This window comes from Pleurodeles waltl, chromosome 2_1 (genome assembly GCF_031143425.1).
Source record: "Pleurodeles waltl isolate 20211129_DDA chromosome 2_1, aPleWal1.hap1.20221129, whole genome shotgun sequence".
NCBI lineage: Eukaryota > Metazoa > Chordata > Amphibia > Caudata > Salamandridae > Pleurodeles > Pleurodeles waltl.
Window position 1 is genome coordinate 101031997 of NC_090438.1, and position 23576 is coordinate 101055572.

Sequence of the window (23576 nt, forward strand, 5' to 3'; positions counted from 1 at the left end):
ATCCTCCAGCACACGACAGCTCTAAGGCTGAACAGAACCTTTGGCTGGTGAGTCGAGGGGCATGCCAGGTAGCACTAAGTATACAGGAAATTAGTCAAGTGAGAGCCACAGATGAAGTGCTACAGAAGGTCGCCACCACCCTTCAAGAAGGCACCTGGAAGACATTTCTGGGGGATGCCAGTCAGTGGATCAGCACCGACAAGAACAGGCTGTCACAGTTCTGGAATGTCAGAAACTAACTAAGTGTCACAGTTGACGGGGTACTACAACATGGCTGCTGCATAGTGGTGCCAGCATCACTGATCGATCAAGTGGTGTGGTTGGCCCACATGGGACATCAAGGGGCAGCAAAAATGAAGGCCAGGCTGCAGGGAGATGTGTGGTTCCCTGGGCTTGAAGAAGCTGACAACAAAATGATAAAACAATGCATGCCATGGTAGCTTCAGCCGCTGTAGCCACTGAGGACCACTATGTCTCACCATGGTCGAAAGTCAGCTTTGACTTTGGTAGTTTTCCAGATGGATGACTCACAATGGTAATGAAGGATGGACATTCTAAATATACCATAGTTGAGCTGATGGAGTCAAAGGCATTCTCCAAAGTGGGTCCAGCACTGGAGAAAGTGTTTGCCCTCTTTAGCATCTCCGAGGAAACACAGACCGACGATGGGCCAGTCTTCAAAGGAACAGAGTTCCAAAAATTTCTTCAGCACCTCCAAATAAATCAGCGGAAGATAATACCGCAGTGGCCACAAGCCAATGACAACTTGGAGCGCTTTATGCACACTTTTAATTAGATGCTGCAAATTTCCATTTAAGAAAGGTCTGGACCCAAGGTCAGCCTCCAGAGGCTCCTCAGAGTCAACCGCAGCGCTCCGCACTGCACAACCCAATGTTCCCTGTGACTATGATGCTGAGGCGGACAAGGCATGACATGATCCCAACTTTCCTTGAGTAGGAAGCACTCAGGTACAACCCGGTAGGCAGCCAAGCGAGGAGACAGCAAACCAACAACAATGCAAATCAAAAGAGGAGGGCACACATGCCAAGCTTGACCCCAGGGAAATGAGCACTGATACGAGACTACCACCCACAGTGGAAGTTCTCCAAAATCTACAAACAAGGCCAATGGGTAGTCACTGCTGTAAGTGGCACCATGGTAACTGCCTGCCTAGGAGATGGATGTCTGGAATGTATAATGGTTCCAGAAGATAGAAACTCAGTGGTGGAGGAGGGCATGGATGCGGGGAGCAGCACAACCACAGACTCGCTTTAGTAGACCACCACCACCATGCTGGGCAGCCCTACAGAAGCACCAAGCACCGACAGCTCACCCAGCCATAGCCAGGACTTTTGGCTGGGAGCTGAAATAACCCCAATGGAGAACCACAACCAGTCAGGTGCTATCTGGAGCCAGCGGTACAATCACCAGTCCAATCCAAACCCCATCTAAAGACTCAGAGACTTTGTGTGTACCATCCCGTCTCATCCATGAGATAGTAGAACCGAACTAACGCTGGAGGGGATGTAATGAGCCATCCAATCAGATCCTGTCTACACTATGGGGTATAAATGAAAGGGAACAAGACGGCTAGTGGATTATCCCAAATGGTACATGTTTGTCTGGAATAGTACTCGCTGAGCGCAGGCAAGCAGGCCCTCCAGCCGCGCGGGTGAACATTACACAAGGGTTAAATGGTGTCATATGTCATGTCCACTATTTTGGTCAATTTGGTGACACTGGGCTCATCTGGGCTTGCAAGGCTAGTGGACCTGAGAGTGGGAAATATGAAGTGACAGCCATCATGACGAGTCATTTTTAGAGGATTTTTATTTTATTTTTTGGGGGTCTATCTCACAGAAATGCTGCACATGTAGCTGTTGTGGCCTAATGCCTAACAATTCTGACTTTTTTAGATTTTCAAAATATCCCCTGATCAGTGCACCAAAAGTATAGATTTGCAGGCATTCTTAAACCTAAAATGACAGCTTGTCTGATGTTATAGTACCACGACTCAAAAGCAACTTAGTCTATTTTTTCCACAATGAAGTTATTTTTTATATGTGGAGAAATTACTAACTTTACCACACCCAAGGATGTAGATGATTTAGGGATTTTGCACTATGAATTTGGACTATTACGCAAGCATTTTTAATGTGTGAGTGCATTCCAAAAAGACACGTGGAACAATCTAGAATGCCTGCAAATACCCACAAAGGACCTAATTTACAAAGCTTTTTTCCCCGTCTTCATTTAAGTTAGGCTTGCACATAAAGGTTTTGCAGTTGTAAATTAAAATGTTGATTTGCAAACATGATTGTTGCCACAATATGCAGAATTAATTGTGGATATTGGTTACAATTTCAATTCCAATTTATAAAGTGTTAAAAACTCAATTCCAGAGCAACTAAGTGCTAGCTCTACCTCAGCGAGGGAAGGTTATGAAAATGAATGAGTCTTTAGAGCCTAAGCAAGCACAGAAGTATACTTTCCTCCTGCCTTGATTCTTATTTTTTGGGGGGAGGGCATATGGAAACATTTACCTGCAAATCCCAATCATCTTTTAGGGCATTATAGTGTGTGGTTGTGCTGTAGGTAATTTGGAAATAGGTTGAAAAATTGTTTGGGGGTCATTACAACCCTGGCGGTCTATTGACCGACAGGGCTGCGGTGGCGGTCTGACGGCTGCCAAAGCGGTGGTCCGACTGCTTTGGCGGTGGTCCGACCGCCATATTATGACCGCGACAGTAGCGCTGCGGTCGGACCACCAGCACCACCACTTTTCCACCACAGGATGGACTGGCAGCGCTGCCCTGGGGATTACGACTCCCCTCTCCGCCAGCGGTTTCATGACGGTAGCACCACCATGAAACGGCCGATGGAGACGGGATGCAGAGGGCCATGGTGGGGCCCCTGCACTGCCCATGCACTTGGCATGGGCAGTGCAGGGGCCTCCCTAGCCAGCCCTGTTGCGATGTTCACTGTCTGCTTTGCAGACAGTGAGCCTCACAACGGGTGCTGGTGCAACCTATGTACTGAAGCATAGCTGGTGGCTCAATTACGAGCCGGAGACAATGCTGTTGGCCAATTCCCGCTGACCAAGCGGTAAACTCATAATGGGCCCGTGGGGACGTGGCTGCACTGGCAGCAACCTGCCCGTTGGGACTTCAGCAGACAGTGCAAACCATCTGCCAAGTCATAATGACCCCCTTTGTGTATCAACATGAGAACCCTGAATTGTATACGAGGTGCAACCAAGCGCTAATGCAGGCGTCATTTAGCTGAGGGGCTATTTGCTGTTTCAGATCAATTGAACAGTGCTCTTACTGCTGAATTCTGCATTACTTGAAGCACGTGGACATTCCTTACGGAGGTCCCGAAAAGCAGGCTATTGCCGTTGTCCACTTTGGCACAGACAGTAGCTCTGTCAACAGTAGACTGATCTTCTTGCGACAGTAGGTGAATTGAAAGTCCGAAGACTGAATAATCGGATTGAGGTGACGATCCATAGAAAGGAACTCAGCAAAATGTTATGGTGGTGTTCCCAATCCATGAGACTCACTAAAGGGATGTAATCTCAAACTTTTTCCAGGGAATATTGTAAATACCCAAAAAATTTATGAGAGGGTGCTCAAACATTAAGGGCTTTCTTGTCCCAGAATGCTGTACTCCTACCCATTCTTTGCCCCATTGCGTAGGTTTACTCACATGAACATCTTTTTATGAGTAAATTATTTTACAGGTGTAATACTAACCTTTGTGAATTTCAAATTTTACACTTGTAAAAAGGGCTACACGCTTCTCGGGTCAAAGCCACTTGAAAATGTTTCTAAAGATGACATAAAAGCACATAACCCCTCTGCATTTGTTGGTAGCTATCTTAGGTAGTTTTAATATCCACTACGACCTCACTCCCCAGTTATGATTAAAAGGTCCTGGACAGCATTTTGAAACTAAGCAGGCCATTTAGCTAGGTAAGTGCAGTTACTGAATGAGAGAATCCAAATGCCCCGAATTTGTAAACTAAGATTATTCCTCATTCTGCACATTCCCCACAAACCTATACAGCAATCAATTACATTTTAATTGTATTAGCTAGCTATTACAGAATGTGTTTCTTCATCTAAATACACGTTTTGTAAAGTAAAAAGGTAACCTGTTTCCCAAAATTCAGATCCTGAAACATAAAGGTAAGCACTAAAAGAAATACCTTCTTCCACGGTTGAGTCCAATTGGGTCACTTTGACCACAAGGAGATCCACTCTCTCCTGTAAGGAGTTCATCCTCATATAAAAACTATTTGCTTCATTGAACAGCTCTCCAAATATGTCCTCAGCATGTCTACCTATGGAGAAATAGGAAACATATAGAGTGATATGCAAACTCACGTAGTAGTTAATAGTGAACATAAAGGCAACACTCCTTTTTTGTGTGTCAGCCCTAGATTCTTTAGGTGCCCATGACTTCCTTATGTAAAAATAAATATTGTGTTTACTATTCTGTAAAATATCAAAAGCAGTTGTTCTAGAAGCAATAGTTTGGTTAAGGATCACGTTGCGTTGATGGCCCAGCCATTTTTACTTTATAGAAACGGGGCAACTTATAAGTGAATTTACACAACTCCCTAAAAAGGGATATTTGTTGTAAAATGTGGTTCAAATTCATCAACCATCAAAAGCATAGAGACATAAATATTTAGCTGATAAACCTCTAAAAAGTACTCAACAATTTGAAACCACTAATGGCCTGGTTTAGATTTTGACAACAATGTCAGAGCACCCTCTCTGCCAAAACAAAGGTCCCTCCAACACATTTAGAGTCGGGCAGACCCTCATTATATTTACAGAAGAGACTACTCAATCTCCATGACCAGCATAAACCTCTGATAGAGGTTTGGCCATGTGCTCATCCACTCAATTTACAGGGAGTGCAGAATTATTAGGCAAATGAGTATTTTGACCACATCATCCTCTTTATGCATGTTGTCTTACTCCAAGCTGTATAGGCTCGAAAGCCTACTACCAATTAAGCATATTAGGTGATGTGCATCTCTGTAATGAGAAGGGGTGTGGTCTAATGACATCAACACCCTATATCAGGTGTGCATAATTATTAGGCAACTTCCTTTCCTTTGGCAAAATGGGTCAAAAGAAGGACTTGACAGGCTCAGAAAAGTCAAAAATAGTGAGATATCTTGCAGAGGGATGCAGCACTCTTAAAATTGCAAAGCTTCTGAAGCGTGATCATCGAACAATCAAGCGTTTCATTCAAAATTGTCAACAGGGTCGCAAGAAGCGTGTGGAAAAACCAAGGCGCAAAATAACTGCCCATGAACTGAGAAAAGTCAAGCGTGCAGCTGCCACAATGCCACTTGCCACCAGTTTGGCCATATTTCAGAGCTGCAACATCACTGGAGTGCCCAAAAGCACAAGGTGTGCAATACTCAGAGACATGGCCAAGGTAAGAAAGGCTGAAAGACGACCACCACTGAACAAGACACACAAGCTGAAACGTCAAGACTGGTCCAAGAAATATCTCAAGACTGATTTTTATAAGGTTTTATGGACTGATGAAATGAGAGTGAGTCTTGATGGGCCAGATGGATGGGCCCGTGGCTGGATTGGTAAAGGGCAGAGAGCTCCAGTCCAACTCAGACGCCAGCAAGGTGGAGGTGGAGTACTGGTTTGGGCTGGTATCATCAAAGATGAGCTTGTGGGGCCTTTTCGGGTTGAGGATGGAGTCAAGCTCAACTCCCAGTCCTACTGCCAGTTCCTGGAAGACACCTTCTTCAAGCAGTGGTACAGGAAGAAGTCTGCATCCTTCAAGAAAAACATGATTTTCATGCAAGACAATGCTCCATCACACGCGTCCAAGTACTCCACAGCGTGGCTGGCAAGAAAGGGTATAAAAGAAGGAAATCTAATGACATGGCCTCCTTGTTCACCTGATCTGAACCCCATTGAGAACCTGTGGTCCATCATCAAATGTGAGATTTACAAGGAGGGAAAACAGTACACCTCTCTGAACAGTGTCTGGGAGGCTGTGGTTGCTGCTGCACGCAATGTTGATGGTGAACAGATCAAAACACTGACAGAATCCATGGATGGCAGGCTTTTGAGTGTCCTTGCAAAGAAAGGTGGCTATATTGGTCACTGATTTGTTTTTGTTTTGTTTTTGAATGTCAGAAATGTATATTTGTGAATGTTGAGATGTTATATTGGTTTCACTGGTAATAATAAATAATTGAAATGGGTATATATTTTTTTTTGTTAAGTTGCCTAATAATTATGCACAGTAATAGTCACCTGCACACACAGATATCCCCCTAACATAGCTAAAACTAAAAACAAACTAAAAACTACTTCCAAAAATATTCAGCTTTGATATTAATGAGTTTTTTGAGTTCATTGAGAACATGGTTGTTGTTCAATAATAAAATTAATCCTCAAAAATACAACTTGCCTAATAATTCTGCACTCCCTGTAGAGTGGGTGAACACATGGCCCGTTTCCAGTGTCTTTCATCACCTGCCTGTAAGGGGCAGTGGACACTGCAGAAGAGGCCCTCTAACCATGGGAGAAAGCTCCCATGGCAAGGGAGGGGGCATTGTTTTTTTTTATTTTCCAAACCAAAATCCCAGTTTTGGTTTCTCTTTTGATAAATTTAAAAAAAAAAAAAACGTGTTTGCTGTGCAGCGCCATCATGTTGACAGAGCCATCTTTCAAAGTTACAATGCATTAAAAGGAACGCTTGACCAGTGGGGTGTCCGTCAGGGCAGCGGAGTACTTTACTCCATTATCCTGACAGAGTAAACAACCTCCACCATCATGTATAATTCATAAAGAAATAGTTTAAAGACATTAGCAAATGGTGAAAAACCTGATACGTCAATACCACTCAAAACAATCTCTGACTCTATGAGTATAATTGTTATTTAAGTAACTATTTTGGTTTCTCTATATTTTTATTCTGTATCTTATGCACTCAATAGAACGTGAGCTAAGATGCAGATAGTCCATGGGTTTATATTCCTCTGTGGAGAGACTGCAGGTAATCTGTAGTACTCAAAGTTAAGACTGACAGATGTGTTGTAATATGTTGTGATCTGTCTGGTGTGCATTACGGCGATGTTAATGTCTATGGTGTTTAGGCTTAGAGAAAAACCTTCAATGTATACAGTGCTCCAGGGACTGTGCTGAAACAGAGAGATCCTGAGGGCTGAGCATGGAGGAGACTATTGTACCCACTGCATAAATGCATCGATAAGTGATCTATAAAATCGAATGTAACTCTGAATTGCCAACATGTTGCTCTGTGGCATCTACTTTCCACCACCCTTCATGTATTAGCCTAGTCCAAATCCCCTGTCTAAAGTTCAAGACCAGTCGTTTTCCAATGTAATCAACACTCATACCAATTATCACTTACCTCCACTAAAAACTTTAGGAACAATGAATAATTTAGTAGTTCGGTATCCTCAGAAATTAGGTGTAGCCAAGGGTAGCAGCTGCTACAAAAGCCTTTGCTGGTTGGTACCGTTGGCAGTACCCATGCAGTATTTAATTTCAGGGATCATGAAAGCAGCAGCTTGGAGAGTATATCTACCCCTATAAAGCCCTGCATGGCCAAGAACCAGACTACATGAACCACTGACTACACTTCCATCAACCCGCCAGACTCCTGTGCTCCTCCTCGATTGGCCCTCGCACACACAGCGGTGGCCGCTCTTTCTCCTAGCCAAAGCCTGGAATGACATACCCCTCCCCCTCCGAACCGCACCCTCTCACAGACTTCAGAAAGAGACTCAAGACCTGACTCTTCGATAGAGACATCGCACCCCAGCGCCCAGATACCCTAAGGGTGACAGCACCGCACTCTACAAGTGATTGATTGACTGATAAAAACCGAGATCCAAAAGCCCTATTTACTTGTGTGTATGTGTGTGTGAATTCAACCCATATCAAAAAATGCAAATGTCATCATACTGTTGCCATCTCTCATTGAACCAATACTATAAATGTAGAACAAACCAAATTTTAGTAGACTGGATTTCAAAATAGAAAAACATACATTTAAAAAAATCTGTATTTGCAATTCACTACTTTTAACAGATGAATCAGGTAGAATGTCTCCACTAAGGGTAACTTACTGAGACTCCCCAGCTGTTTAATGATGGCAGCTAGGGTGCTGTTTGTGACGCACTCCAGTTCACTGGTGACCCCATTTGGCACAGTCCCTCGGCACAAGTGCCGGGGTTCAATATTTCTTTTTACCAACGGCATGCTTCTGGCGTAAGCTCACTTCAGCATCTGTAAAAAACATACATGCAATGAAAAGAAGTCAGTAAACAGAGGAGAGACATTCTCATAGTGTTAAAAACTGCTTCAGTCAACTCCTTTTTTCACTAAGAAATGATATGTGTTTTTTATAACCCAAAGAGGCGTCTTCAAGTAGAAACTGCAAGAGGTAACCCAAGATGCAATCAACAGTGGCAGACTCCACTGTGTAGGGAGGATTTTCTTTCATTATTGTTAGAAGGCCAAATACTAAGACATCTGTTGTGAGTTTCAGTGTGTTGCTTGCCTTGTTGGTAAGGGAGCCTACAAGCGCTTAACATTCGGCATCTGTGGGCTGACGTTCATCCTCTGTGCAGATGCTTGCAAGTTGACCAAAGGGGTGGAATTTTCTCTAGCTCACAAATCTGTGGTCTTTTCTTTTCAATCTTCTGAATTTACAAAGCCCCTGGCATGAGATGTTCATTTATTATTTGGCATAGCTGTAGTGCCACTGTTGAATCAATGAAGATCTATCGCTGCCATCCCGCTGCTCCTCTGTCACATTTAGAAGTAGGGGAACCACTAAGAGGCGTATGTCCAAGCACCTAGCGCCAACTTGCGCCACCCTGGCATTATTTTTTTTATGCTAAGGTGGCATCAAGGAGGCCTTTCTGCCATGCCGTATTTACAAAGTAAACTCTTGCACCAGGTTATGCCTGCGCCAGGCATAATGTATGCAAGAGGGGCGTTCCAACACAGGGAGGCCTGAAAAAATTGTGCAGTGAAATTGGCAAGATTTCACTGCGCCATTTTTTTTCGTCATTTTTAACACCTGCTCAAAGCACTCATTTTAATCAATGGCCCTCCCTGTGCTTTGCTGCACTAGCGTCAACATTTTTGATGCTAGGGCAGCAAGGTGCCACAATAGCATACAAAATGTTGACGCTATTGTCCTAACAGTATTGTAAATACGGCGCAACCATGGTGTCGTTAAGTGGGGCAGGGGCGACACAAGAAAAATGGGGCATTGCGACTGATGTGCCACTTTCTTGTAAATATGCCCCTTAGTTTGCAACAGTTCCACCCCTGCTGGCCACGTCTCTGGGAACCTCTTGGCGTGGGCTCATCTGCCACAGCACCCCTGGTGTCACAGCACCAGGTGACCCGCTCTGTTTAGGGCAGGGCTTCTGGCTTCTGTCTTTAATGTTTTCGGCCTGAAGCTGCCATGCGAGGCAGTGTGCCTGGATCTAGGGGGAGAAATTTCCCTGCATGCAAGGGGCATTTCATATTGTGTTCTTAGCAGAGAAACCCAAATTTAATAAAAGCCTAAGGGTGATCTCTTTAGCAACAGATGTAAGGATTTTGACTTTGATACCTGCAGACCTCCATCTTTGCCTCTGCTTGGGCGCAAACATTATTGATAATGAATGATCTGGGTGTGTGCTTGGCTCTCAAAAATTCATTATGAAGGTTTTGATGCAGGACTACTTTTCCACCCCTATCCTAGTATGCACATATTTAGTGAACTGAGCCCTTAATTTTGTATTTCTGTAGGAATTCCCCCTTTTCTTCTTGTCTATTTGTTTTTTGTCATATTTGGAACTCTACAGACTTGGATGGTGTTAAATACCTACCAGTGCATGTGTGCCACGCTTAAGCATGGCAGCTAATTTGCAGACCCCAGCTGGCCCATCTATGTGTCAAGTAAAACCATTGTGAAAGCATGCAAAAGCTGCAGTAGCATAAAACTGAAATTGCACATACCAGACTCAGGGGGTTATTCTAACTTTGGAGGAGGTGTTAATCCGTCCCAAAAGTGATGGAAAAGTGACGGATTTACCACCAGCCGTATTACGAGTCCATTATATCCTATGGAACTCGTAATACGGCTGGTGGTATATCCGTCACTTTACCGTCACTTTTGGGACGGATTAACACTCCTCCAAAGTTAGAATAACCCCCTCAGTGTTTCATTATATTTAACAGTAATACCAGTAAACAGCTGTTCTCTGTAGTTTTGTAGTACCTGGCCTGAACCATCACAGTTTCAAAATACTTTTGAAACGTGTGAAGGAGTTCTAATTGAAAACATATCAATGGCCAATAAGTGCTAATGCCAAAAAAATGGTATTCCTCTTTTATAGGCGGAAGCTCATGCTCTTGGCCTTCCTCGATTCTCTCTTCTTGGTTTGTACTGGAGCATCTTTGGTGTTGTATGATCTATCTTAGCTTCTATTTAGATGCATTAGAGATAAAGCAACAGTCTGTTGAGGAGACAGGATTTTCTGCAATGACAGTAGGTATATAATTCAGGTGCTTTTCTCGCTTACTATATTAACAAATGTGTGGGACCTGACCCTTTTAGCAGGGTAATGTCCCACACATTTGCGTCAGATTTCGGCCTTTGTGTGATGAATCTGCATTTGTTGATTTTTAGGACTCTGCACACTTTACTTTTGCTAACCAGTGGTAAAGTGCTTGATCTCTCTCTTCTACACGGAGTAAAATTGGTATACCCCTGATTGGTCCATTTAATTTACTTATAAGTTCCTAGTGAATGGTACTACATGTACCCAGGGCCTGTAATTTAAATGATACATATAGGCTGCAGCACCCATTCTGTCACACTCTAAAGTAGCCCTGTACACATGCTGAAGGCCTGCCGTTGCAGCCTGTAGTTCAGTTTTAAACTTCCATTTTGACTTGGCAAATAACCTTTTGCCAGGCCTAAACCTTAATACTGATAAGTCAGTCCTAAGGTAGGCCTTAAAAGCCCACAGAGCAGGATGCGTGATATTTAAAAACTAGGGCATGTGTACTTAGCTTTTACATATCCAACAGTGAAAAACTCATAAAGACTGTTTTCACTATAGCAAAGCTAACTCTCTCTTAGACTAACACTGGGTTACCCTATTACACTTAGAAAGCGATAACATCAGTTTGGGAGCAGATAGAGAAATAGTTCCTCCACTCATTTGAATTGTAATTTAAAATCTTCTTTAGTGGCAAAGCCATATTTTAAGTTTCTATTCTGAAAATGGCACTTTTAGAAAGTTGCCGTTTTCCTGCCTAAACCAAATGTGCCTTTCTGCTAGTGTCCAAGGTTACATTAACACTAAAGGCTCTCCTGTGGTGTGATGTGTATTCCTTCGCGACAGAGGACAAAAGGGGCCTGGGTGTGGAAGGAGCAGGTTTTCCTGACAGGATGGCTGGGGGAGTCGTGCCCTGCCCTAAATACACTTCAATGGAACCTGCCTGCAGCACACACAAAGGAACTAACACCAAGCGTGCCCTTGCCTTTGTCCCCCTAGTCAGGTTGGAGCCAAACCCAGAGAAGAAGGAATAAGTAGCCAGAACTAGTTAGGGAGCAAGCCAGTAATTACACCTGGCACTGAGTATAAAATTGACAACCTCAGAAACTAAAACACTCCTGGACCTGAGAAGATTCAGAAGAAAGGCTTCCCTGATGTTTGAAAAATGACAAGGCCGGCTTGACTTCAACCCATCCCAGAAGTGACTCCAGGGGAGAGCTGACTTACCTGTTTGCACTACAGGGAGACAAAAAAGCTTCCAGAGGCTTGCAACTGCCCAGTTGACCAGCACGAACTGGACCTTTCTTAGCACTTTTAATAGACCCTGCTGGAGTGAATCCTGACCACCCAAGAGATGCCTCCTTAGGTTCTGGATGCTTTGCAAGTGTCAAAATGTACTCCTCCAACCTGCAATCTGCAAGAACTTTACTCCAGATGAAAATCCAGATGTTCTGGGATCTTCGCATCAAAAAAGAACCATCCACAGTCTCTTCACGAGTGTGAGCTCACTTCACCAAGGGTATCCAACAGCCAACGCTACCTTTCCTGCTACAGACTCCATCCTTCACCCACACTGTGCTTTTCATTTCGACAACTGCCCCATGTTTCCTGCCAAATGCTGACAAAGACCACATGCTGACATAGACCACACCGCCAAAGTGAAACTCGGACTGAGGCTCCTTGCGTGGAACTAGACCAAGTTAGAAAATAAACTCTCCACCAGGACGAACTTGGTCCCTGTATCTGAGCTGTGCTCCATTGCTGTCGGCTTAAACTTTTGGCATTGACCCGGTCCATTGCAACCAGATAACTATAACTGGTGCTTGGTGCTTCTAGTACTATTTTTACCTAAAACTTAAAAATTCATAACTCCGGGTCTACCTGTTGAATTTCTGTCATTTTGGTGTCATTTTTTAAAAACACAATTTTCTCTACTTTTCTAAATTGTTTTGAGATTTTTCTTATGTTCTGTTTTCACTCTGTTACTGTTTGAGTGCTGCATAAACACTGAACACATTGCCTCTAAGTTAAGCCTGACTGCTTTTGTGCCAAGCTGCCAGAGGGTTTAGCACACATTTATTTAGTGACTTTTGTGGTTCACCCTGACAAGGACTGTGTTTATTATTAGAGTTGCCTCTCACCCCTCTCAACTAATAACACAGTTTTTTACATTAGAATTGATCTTGGACATGATACACATATATTTATATATATACAGGGGCCTATTAAAGAGACCTTAGCACCAACATAGCATCATATTTTTTACATTAAGGCGGTGCTAAAGTGGCTTTTCTGCCGCGCCATATTTACAAAGTGGCGTAATGCATGCATTGTGCCACTTTGTAACCCCTTGCGCCACACTATGCCTGCGCCAGGCATAATGTATGCAAGGGGGGAGTTCCAGCGCTAGGAGGCCCGCAAAAATGGCGCAGTGAAATTATAAGATTTCACTGCCCATGTCTGCCGTAATTTTTAACGCCTGCTCAGAGCAGGCATTAAAATGATGCTCCCTTAGAAACCTGTGGGCCTCCTTGCACTTTTCTACACTAGTGTCAAACTTTTTGAAGCTAGTGTAGCAACGCACCACAATAGCGTAAAATATTTTGAAGCTTTTATACTAACGACCGCCATGGTGCGCCGTATTATAAATACGATGCAGCCATGGTGTCGTTAGAACCCGTAAGGGGGCGCATAAAAAGTGGTGCATCATAGTTGATGAGCCACTTTTTCTTAAATATGGGCCTCTGTTCAGGCGTGGATGGGTGCCAAGCTGAAGTGAGAGATGATTGTTGCAGAGCAGAGCGCATTTAAAGGAGAAAGAAATGCAGTTAGTTTGGTCCAGGCAACAGGAGCCAGGGAGCCTCACATTTGATGTATTTATGCAAAGACATCTATCAGAGAATGAGGATGACTGATGCAGCAGAACAAACACAGGGCTGATTCTATTGTGTGCGCCTAAATTCCCCGGACGTGAATGGATGATGGGATTTAGATAGCTCACTGCAACAACAGGCTGCCCTATAAAATGGATTCCACAAACGTGTAGATTTGTGGGTATTCACAACCAATGTGTAGGTAGTTTTCCACGCATGAAACTCACGACAGCTGCTTCTGTAAAAAACAGTAGGAGACAGTCAATTTCAAGTCTATTTTCATGGTGGAGGTGGGCGTGAATGTCTGCACCTTAATGGGCTTGACTGAGCAGGGACTTTCCACAGTGAAAATTATTTCTATTAGTGGAGAAATGCGGAAACAAGTGTGTGCTGATGCACATAAACTGATGCAAAATATTCCAGCTGGTAACTTTAGTGTGATCGTAGATCTACGCCTGTTTTATACTCCTATAATTCTTTCTGGATCTCAAAAAAACTTGAAATCTAATCTAAACGCAGGAGCGACCCTGTGGGAATAGATCTGTGCTTTGTGAATTGGCTCCTAAGATGTGTGTTAAAAAAGGGGCGAAGTCTAGCAGTGATGATTTTGGTAGCATAGCAACTGAAGATCTAAACCCGGGGCCAGATTTAGAATAATCAAGACCTTTAGATACACAAAGGAATTGTAGGATAGTTGAAATAAAATGCAGCAAAGAAAACAAGAAAATCCTAGCACCTCCCTAGGCTGAGATGAAACCCTGTATTCATATAGGGTTGGTGGGGTCTTAATGGGGTTTCTAGAAGTGTTATTTGCTACACAATTGTCAGTAACGCTCAGGTGCCAGATATGTGTAGTCTACGGAACTGAGTTTAAAAAGGGGGCCTGAACTAATACTGAGAAGAAAAGTGACGGGTAGAATGCTTGAATTCGTCTCGGCCACTCTCATGCATGCCAACATAAAAGCAGAAAAGTGCTTGGCTGCCAATGTTATGTTATGTTAAGCAAATTTGTAGAGTGTGGCAAATTTCCCATGAGAGTATCCAGGCGCTGAGTAGAGCAGACCTGAGGGAGGAGGAGGAGGAGATCATGCCTGTTTCATCTGGAAGAGCCATGTCCTTATGAAGTCCATGAGGGATGGGGAGGTTCTGAGGTGGTGCAGGAGGTCACTACAGGTCTTGGCTGCGAGGTATGAGAAAGAGAGTCCTCCGCTTCTGGTCTTCTTGATGTAGGGAGGTGTGCTCTTGCCTGTGCTCTTGTCTGGGACACAGATCAAAGGTGTCTGGTGGGTTAGTAGAAGTTGAGAAAGTGGTTGAGGTAAACTGGACCGGTGCAGTGGAGAGTTCTGTAGGCACGGGTGAGTAGCTCGAACCTACATCTTTCATGGAATTGGAGCCAGTAGAGATTGTTGAGGTGTGGAGAGATGTGGTTATTTTGAGGTATGTTCATGCTGCCAAGGTACAAATAACTCAAAACAGTGTGGAGGGGCAACTGGAAGAGAGTTTCTTCACTATCTTTAGGAAATGAATTGTGCTTCACACAAATAGGTCCTACACACAGCGGCTAATTAGTATTAATGTCATAAATGTAGGACAAGTCAACCTGATGGGCTGTCATTCTCTGCCATCTCTGCAAGGAAAGGGCCTCCTGCTAATATAGCGAGGTCCAACCTAGGGAGAAAATACTCAACAAATTGTAAAAAACAGTAGACAATCTACACTTGATCTCATATACAACTTATAATACACTTCAAGAACAGGGCAAGGATATATGTGCAACAACACGCTACTTATCCAATAGCATTTACCATTATCTATCATAGGTTGAGTATACAAATATATAAAACTTATTCATAAAAATAAAACACTTGATATGTACATCTAAATTACATTCATACTCCTTTCGCATCCACAATCGCGCAACTCACAGAAACCGAACTAACCAACCGATTGTTGACAAAAATTGCAAAAAAACAATTTCAAAAGGAAATAATCTTTTCATCACCAGTGATATATATTATAATTGCTTCATTCAGAATGCTGCAAATGCTCATCTCCATTAATCCTGTGCGAAATTTGTGTCGATCTGATTGCTGCGGTTCCACCAAGAAGATACATGGACTTTTTTAACGATTATTGGGTTTTTTCCTAGATTAAAATTGCGTTATGTGATGTAATATCGGATTGATTCGCGGATATAAGCTATTAAGAGGATTAATGGAGATGAGCATTTGTAGCATTCTGAGTGAAGCAATTATAATATATATCACTGGTGATGCAAAGATATTTGCTCTTGAAATTGATTTTTTTGCATTTTGTGTCAACAATCAGTTAGTTAGCTCGGTTTCTGTGAGGTGCGTGAGTGTGGATGCGAAAGAAGAATGAGTGTAATTTACATGTAGGTATCAAGTGTTTTATTTTTATGAATACGTTTTATCAGTGGCGGCCGGCAGCTTTAGGAGAGAGGGGGACAGGCGGAAGCACACACACACACACTCATTCTTTCACACACAGACACGCACGCACGCACATCCATTAACAACACTCATAACATTCAAACATGCGCGTACGCACCAAACATTCAATTTAAAATATCCCACACACACACACACATTTACCTTCAGCCTCGAGGTTCCAGGAGGGTTGGGACTGCTGCCTTTCCTCATTGGCTGACCTTAGGCCAGCCAATGAGGGAAGGCAGCAGTCCCAGCCTCGTCACAGAGTGGGATGGGGTCAGTGAGATTGCTGACCCCACCCCATTCTGTGACGAAGTGTCACTGATTGACACTTGCCCTGGGCACTTCAGGGCTTAAACCTGAAGCGCCTAGGGCGAGTGTCAATGGGTGACGCTTTCCTCGTCACCCAGGGGAGGGCCTCGAGGCACCTTTGCTGAGCCGAGGAGGTCACGCCCATAGGAGCTGTGACCTCCTCAGCCCAGCAACGTTCAGCTCAGGCTGCCAGGAGTCTGCTCAAATCGCGCATGTCTCACTCCTGGCTGCCTGACCTGAACATGAAGAGTGTCTGTCAGGCTGACCTTTGTTGACAGACACTCTTCATGAGGGGCAAAAGGTGGGGCGGCGTGGCACCTCCGCCCTGAAGGATGGGCTACGCCTGCATTTTATGTAGATAATAATAAATAATATTATAACATTGGAACGTTGGCAGCTCCATTGAAAACAATGGAGTGCTCCAGTCTTTTACTGGCCGGTAAAAGCCCGCAGCGCCAACATTCCAATGTTCGCTTTGTTCACAGCAAGAGCTGTGAACCAAGCCTCACGGAGCCGAGGGGATTTAAATCCCCTTGGGCTTCGTGAGGAATTTGTTTTATTTAATAGAACATTCTGCCCTGAGTGGCAGAATGTTCTAATAGCCTTAGAACCCGCCGTAACGGGCTCTACCGGCTATTAAAGGCCCTCTCCCTTGTTAAAGACCCTCGTCTTCGGCTCGGGCCTATAATGCGGAAGCGGGCCTTTAATAGCCAGTAGAGCCTGCTACGGCAGGTTCTAAGGCTATATTATTGGATAAGTAGCGTGTTGCTGCGCATATGTTCTCGCCCTTTTCTTGAAGTGTATTATAAGTTGCATTTGAGATCGAGTGTAGAGTGTCCACTGTTTTTTACAATTTGTTGTGCATTCTCTGCCATCTCTTTTTCCTTTTCCTGCAGCCTCGTTCCTAAATTCATTTACCATTTTGCATGTTTTCTCTTCTGGAGTACAGCCTTTTCCAGCTTCAAATGGAACGAAAGAGTGATGAGCATTGGGTGAAGAGGGCATTGCAGCACCAGTGTTTAAATTGTAAAATATTAAGTGCCGGCGCCCAAGGCCCATAGGAAGTGGCCCTGCCGCTGCTGCCGAAGGACAGTACCAGCATTACCTACGTGCTGGATTTATCAATCTTAAATGCAAAGTTTTAAATAAACACTGAAGTGATAAATTCAGCAGAAGATTAAACACACAGTTCCCCCATGTGGTGGAATCCCATGATAGTTGCCGGTGTTTAGAAATAAGTGCAGGTGTTGAGCACTGGAAAACACGGCCACAATTTAGGCACTGCACAGCTCTATTCCTTTATATTCGTAGTCCGATGTATAAAATTTAGAATTATAAGACCCAGAATACGAAAGCCAAATCTTAACTGAATTACTAATTTATAGGATCTGAAAATTTCAGAGCTCTGAAGTGCGCATTTCTTGTCAATAAGGCAGACATGGTGAACTGAGTCCCTCTGGTTGATTCTAGAGCAAAGTAGCTTAAAGGCTGCTTGGTTTGCTCCCAGGTGAGCCACAAGCAGTGCTTAATTTGTAAAAGAATGAATGCCGGTGCCCAAAGCTCTGCTCATTAGTCCGCCTCTATGTGCTGCTGTGGAATGTCTCTGTCTTTACTGATTGGATCAACGTTTTAGCTTTCTCCTTCATCCAGGAGCATATAAAGAGCTGTGGCAAAGAAGGTGTTGAGTGTTTTGGTTGCCACAGTGCATCAGAGTGCTGCGGTAAGCTGCAACAGCAGGCCATTGGAAGCACGCTCCGACAAATTAAACCAGTCACTGTTCCCTGAATCCTGCCAAATGTAGGCGCAGAAAGTAAGTGGGTATGGCACTGAATACCCTTCCTCAGTTCCTACCCCTGAGCCCGCCCATCCCCCACATTTAAACCTATACAGACTCGTATCTGCCTTTAAGGTGGGCTTAAGATACCAGGCTGAAAACTAATTTGCAGAGATTAGACAAATGTTCAGGGCCACTGGAATTATGCAATTGTGCAGGTGCGGTGATTTTTGCATAATATTTGCTGCATTTGCCACGTAATCCATTGTCTGCCGCATAATCTGCAGATTTTCACTAAAAAAGTTGTTTCTAGTTTACATGGTTCAAAAGGTACTGAAAATACAGCGACCCATGTTGCCTCACAGTGGAAGGCCCTTTGCAAAGGTTTACTAGTCACCTTTCTGTACCTTGCTGCTAAATGTAGGCGTTAAACTGGTACTAATGAAGTTCATCTAGTGCCAAGACAGTGTTAACAAGTTTCAAAATGACAAAATAATGAAGTAAAATTATCACAAAATGTGCTGCATAATGCTGCATAATTTGCCTTTTTCTTGCTACATAATTTAGTTAACACTGCCCGATAATTTGGCCCTCCCCTACTGCATAATTCCAGTGGCCCTGCATATGTTTCTGAGCTGCCTTGTCTGTCACCAGCAGGTTAGTCAAAATTCGATTTCTGCAACCATATATCAGGAGGTAGGATATTATACTTAAAATCAGCAGTCTCCCTTTTGAATCGGGAGGGCTGGCATGTATGAACTTAGGAGGCATTAAAGTTCCTCGTTATTTTGCCCACTGCAGCACTGTAGACAGAGACCAGTCATATGCAAGCCATTGTTGGTCCTAATGGATTAAGATTAGTCCAACTTTGATTTTCACATGCCTGGTTCTTGTCTGAGGTAGTGGCACTTTGGGCACAAAGACAATGGACTGGAATGTAGCCCCAGGCTATTACCAGTGAATGGCATTAATTCCATAGTTTCACCTATTTATTTTTTGTTTTTCCCAAGGAACTCATTCTGAGGCCCAGAACTAGCCCGTTGTCCTGTACTGTGATTTCAGCAAAAACAAAGCAGCCTCCGCTGCCAGTCCATGCTTCCAGTCTTGATACGGATAGGGTTTTCCTAAACATTATCGCCACTCCACCACGTTTAATGGATGAGGAGCCCATCAGGCCTCCATTAAGGTTGGATGTGCTGCGAGAATAATGTATCGTATCTACCCAGTTGCACTTCAGCTTTTCTGCACCCAACAGCAAGAGCCATGTCTCCTGGAGCAAGGCAACATCTGGCGACTCGGAATGAGGGTCTTTTCGCTCCTTAGTGTGGTCGCTTAATCCACTAACATTCAAGGATATGATGTTTTAGAGCCTTCAAAGATGCTGCAACGCCCAGTGGGCTGTGGCTGCAGGTGTCTGGTAGCTCATGGCTTCAGAAGTAGAACTGTGGGCCTGATTCACAAATGTAAGGTTAGACTTTTGGTCTAAGTTTTGACCAAATGTCTAACTTTACTACTTTTCGGTATTCACAAAGGTAAGTTATGAGTTGTATCTTTATGTCGGCACTCGGGTGGAATCTCCGCACTCAGGGCTGAGATCCGCCCCGATTACAGATGTAAAGATACTACTTATAACTTATTTGGGAATACCAAAAGTCATAAACTTAGACTTTTGGTCGATGTTTACCTTTGTGAATCGTGCCCTGTGTGTTCAATGAAGACGTGTACTTTGTTGCATACCCAAGGGTAGAACTGCGGGTCATGGGTGAGTCTGGCTATGGCAGTTTGCAGCACAGGGAAATGACTCATGCAACCTAAAGACAGTTTGTTTAGTTTGCACCTATGTATGAAGGGGATCCTAAGAATATGGAGGTGGCTGGGGAAGTGAAAAGAGGAACAATTATTAGGAAGAGATAAGAGAGGGAAAGGGATACCAGGCCAGGTGACTGGGGTTCACAGAAATTGACACAATACCCTACTTTGACAGGTAAGAGACAGCAAAGTAATGGACTTTATCCAGCTTCCAATTGTGGAAAGACAGACTCTACACCCACTCCATTCATCACTACTCTAGTTCTAGATAGAAAGGAGATTCACAGCAGCTATGAGGGCTGCCTACGTCAAGTGAGATGAAATCAACATATAAGGTGACAAAAAGAGGGGTATGGGATGGTGGAAAGGTGGGGGGAACCAGATGCTCAAATCAAAGATAAATTGCATACAACTTTAACAGTGCAGGCAGGGAAGGTATCCAAAAGTAGGTGGATGGGAAGCAACAGGAGGTCAGGGTACAGAACAACGTACATAGCTTGTGTCCCTTCCAAGCTCGTAGCAGAATGTTCAAAGCCTTGAGACGGGTGAAGGGAAACAAATTTCTTACTCTCTATATTTGTCTCCTTTGAAAACTCTGCTGAGATGAACAAACTCTCATTTTAGTAGAGAAATCGGCCATTAAGCTGCTATGATGCTTTGATTAGTCACTGCTTCTTGATAGCGAAGCACCTGCCTTCCAGGGAATGCCGACTGTACCCTATGACCCCTCATAAACTCCAATATGGGTGATAAGTGTACTTCCAGCCACCTGGGAAGGGACTGTCCTAGGAAGGGCATCATGTTGATTTAATCTTTGACCTCTGGACCCCAGAAATCCTGACATTGTTTCTTTGACTCCTGTCTTCCAGGTTTACAGCCTTTTTGTGGAAGGACAAAATCTCCTGGCCCCACTTTGGAGACAGACTGATTAATTCCAGATAGTAATACAGTACAGTGGAGAGTCAAGTCTGGAGTGATAGGCGGATATGTCAGCACAGATGGACCTTATCTCTGAATTCATCTCTTCTGTACTGTCAAGGACCATTGTAATGGATGCCTTGATGGTGAATGAGCTTGTGTCTGTGGGCCCTTCCTTTGCCAGCCGACAAAGGCATCCATGAATATAAGGTGTTTCTGGAGTTTAGCATAAGGTACGAAGTGTGAGAAGGATAGTACGCCACTCACTGTGGTGGCAGTGTATGTATACTCGTGTGTGTGTCTCAGTCATGGACAGCCTCCTCACTGTATAGAGGGTGTGCAGGGATTGACCTGCCCACCACCATTCAGAACACCTAAGGAGAAGGTAAGAAGACCCTGTGCAGTAGTTAGGGATCAGATATGCTAAAAGAGAGCAAGGGTCGTATCCCAGTATCTCCCTGTGGCCGACTGGCTTGAGATATGGCACATGGAGGGACTATCATGGTGCTAAAATAACCCCACCAAGTCTGTGCAATATGCTGCTATCAAGGCTGGTCCTGGTCCCAGCCATAGGCAGGTGTCTTCTTGGAGCCCATAAAAAGACTGCATAGAACCTCAATCCACAGAAGGCACAAGTTCAGCGAGATACAGTTTACAATTTACTCAAAGCATCCAAATCCTGTCCATTTCCACACAATGTGGAGTGTGAGACCCACCAATAGAGCTAACCCTTACACAATGAAGAGGGCGGTTGGGCCGGGGAAAAGCAGGGTGCAGAGCAATCAGTTGATGTAAGGCCTCATCCAGTATCCCTCCACACATCATCAAGAACTATCCAATTGATATTCTGTATTTGTGCACAGTCTGAGCTCCAGGCCATCTTCACTTGTCATTTATAATGTTTTTAGCACCTCAAGTGCTTCCAGCCCACGTGCCATAAGTGGGCCCCTGGGATGTGGGAACTCACTGTTGGACAAGGGCCTCTGGGTTGCAATGAGTCACTGTGGGACACATCAAGTGAGCCGTTCACCACCGGCTTCCTACTGCAGCACCTTCAGAGCAGACTGGCCAACTTCTCCATTGCTGGCACCAATCATGCCTCTTAGCAGCTTACATCAAGAATTTAAACGAGAGATCTGCCGCCTTCTCCACTCATCTAATCCTCTGAAGTCCTCATGTGGCCAGTGCTGAAGGTATGATTAAAGCCCAGGCTGCTTCCCACTCACCCGACACGCACTATCAAAGACCTTGATCAGTGCTTGTTGGGGTGAGACTTCCCCCCACTTTCCCCAGCCGCAGTGAGTGGTTGCTGAGGTCAAAAACAGCAATATTGGTGTCAACTGTGCCTCCCTGCCTGTGCCCCACTACCAATGGCACCCAGGCATGCCCATAGTACGTTGAATCTCAGCCATCATGGATGCGACCTATCTCTGCCTCCTCCAACATTTCTTGATTCTATCTTGTCAACTTTTAAAAGCACTTTGGTTCACACCAAATTTGTCATCATGGTTAACTTTCCTTCTGACTTGTGAATCTTATATTCATTCCTTCATGGTCTTCAACTCAAACAAGATAAACAAACACCTTTCAACCTTTCTTCTGTAACATCAATGACCGCATCCTGGAACAAAGCCTGCACCCTTCATCTAAACATTTTCATTGGTGATCTCCATTGTAAACTACATGGGATACACAGATATGTGAGTAAAATGACTTTCACAGCTGTCTTCGACTCCATGTATTCTTGTGAGATTTGTGTTAAATGCTTGATTCCACTTTCCTACATCACAACTAAGTGCTTTGGGTGAACAGAAAATGGAGAAAGGAAGCAGGATAGTTGATAAGCTGTGAACAGGTCCATTAATGGTCCACAGTCTTGGCCAGAGATACCACGTTCCCATTCTTGAAGGATTCTCCAGTGTACGGTGGTATACATTTGAGAGGCCCTAAAAAGAAAAGAGTCTCCTTTTGATCTTGCAAGGGTTATGATCAGAATAGAGGAGACTTGTCTTAGGCATCAGGCTGGTAAATTAAAGGAGAGTATGCTCTTCATGTAAGTTTGGAGCCATAGAGGAAGTTAGACCTTACAAAGTCTGAAGGTATTATGGCAGAGAGGTAACTTCACTCACTTTTGAAACTGCAAGAAGTCTACTTCAAGCCTCAGTTGCTGAGTTCGAGGTCCATAGAGCTGTTTGTGCCTTGGACAGGAAAACATTTTCCGATGAAGCCCTGAAGTTGGTCTTGAAGATTAAAAGAGATCGGAGGAGGTAATCCAGGTACAGATAGGCAGTTATAAACATTTCTTTATAACTCATTTACATTTCTTAACCTGCCTGCTAGCACCACAATGGTAAGATATATGTTCCTCTCAGCCAAATGTGATGTTCTTTTTTTAAACACATCATCTGTATTGACAACATTCCCCCCACCCTGTTGGGAAACCACTTCACAACACTCATAACAGTTTTGGGGTTGTTCCCTAACCTTGCTCCCTTACATAAGGGCTCACTGATACCCTTCACAGGACAATATCTATGACTGTCACCAGGGTGGGAAGGAACCTGCAAACATTTTGTGAATGTCCACAAACTCACAAGTTTGTGGATGTCTACCTACATAGTCATGCATCAGTACTCCACCATTTGTGTTGATATCTATGCCAATGACACACTGCTGCATTGTTTCCTCCCTCTGAGTGACATCCCCTCAATCACCTAGAATTGCGAAGATGCAGTTCTTGATGTTGAAACATTACTTGAAACTGAATCCTTTGAAAAAAGGAAATCCTGCATAACCTCCATCCACCTCAAAGTTCTTTGCTGGCTGAATCCGGGCTGCATTACCTAAAC

The 23576-nt window shown here is 44.0% G+C and overlaps 1 protein-coding gene across 3 annotated transcripts in view; it reads right to left on the bottom strand.

The window, feature by feature from the left end:
* LOC138261655 (actin-binding protein WASF3-like) overlaps positions 1 to 23576 on the bottom strand; it is a 288156-nt gene that overhangs the window by 155893 nt on the left and 108687 nt on the right. For all 3 annotated transcript variants that reach the window (XM_069210859.1, XM_069210869.1, XM_069210847.1), the window contains exons 2-3: positions 8150 to 8309; positions 4211 to 4345 (exon numbers count right to left, since the gene is read on the bottom strand). In XM_069210859.1, coding sequence (XP_069066960.1) covers positions 4211 to 4345; positions 8150 to 8282 — 268 coding nt within the window. In that variant the 5' untranslated portion in view covers positions 8283 to 8309. The remainder of the gene's footprint in view (positions 1 to 4210; positions 4346 to 8149; positions 8310 to 23576) is intronic.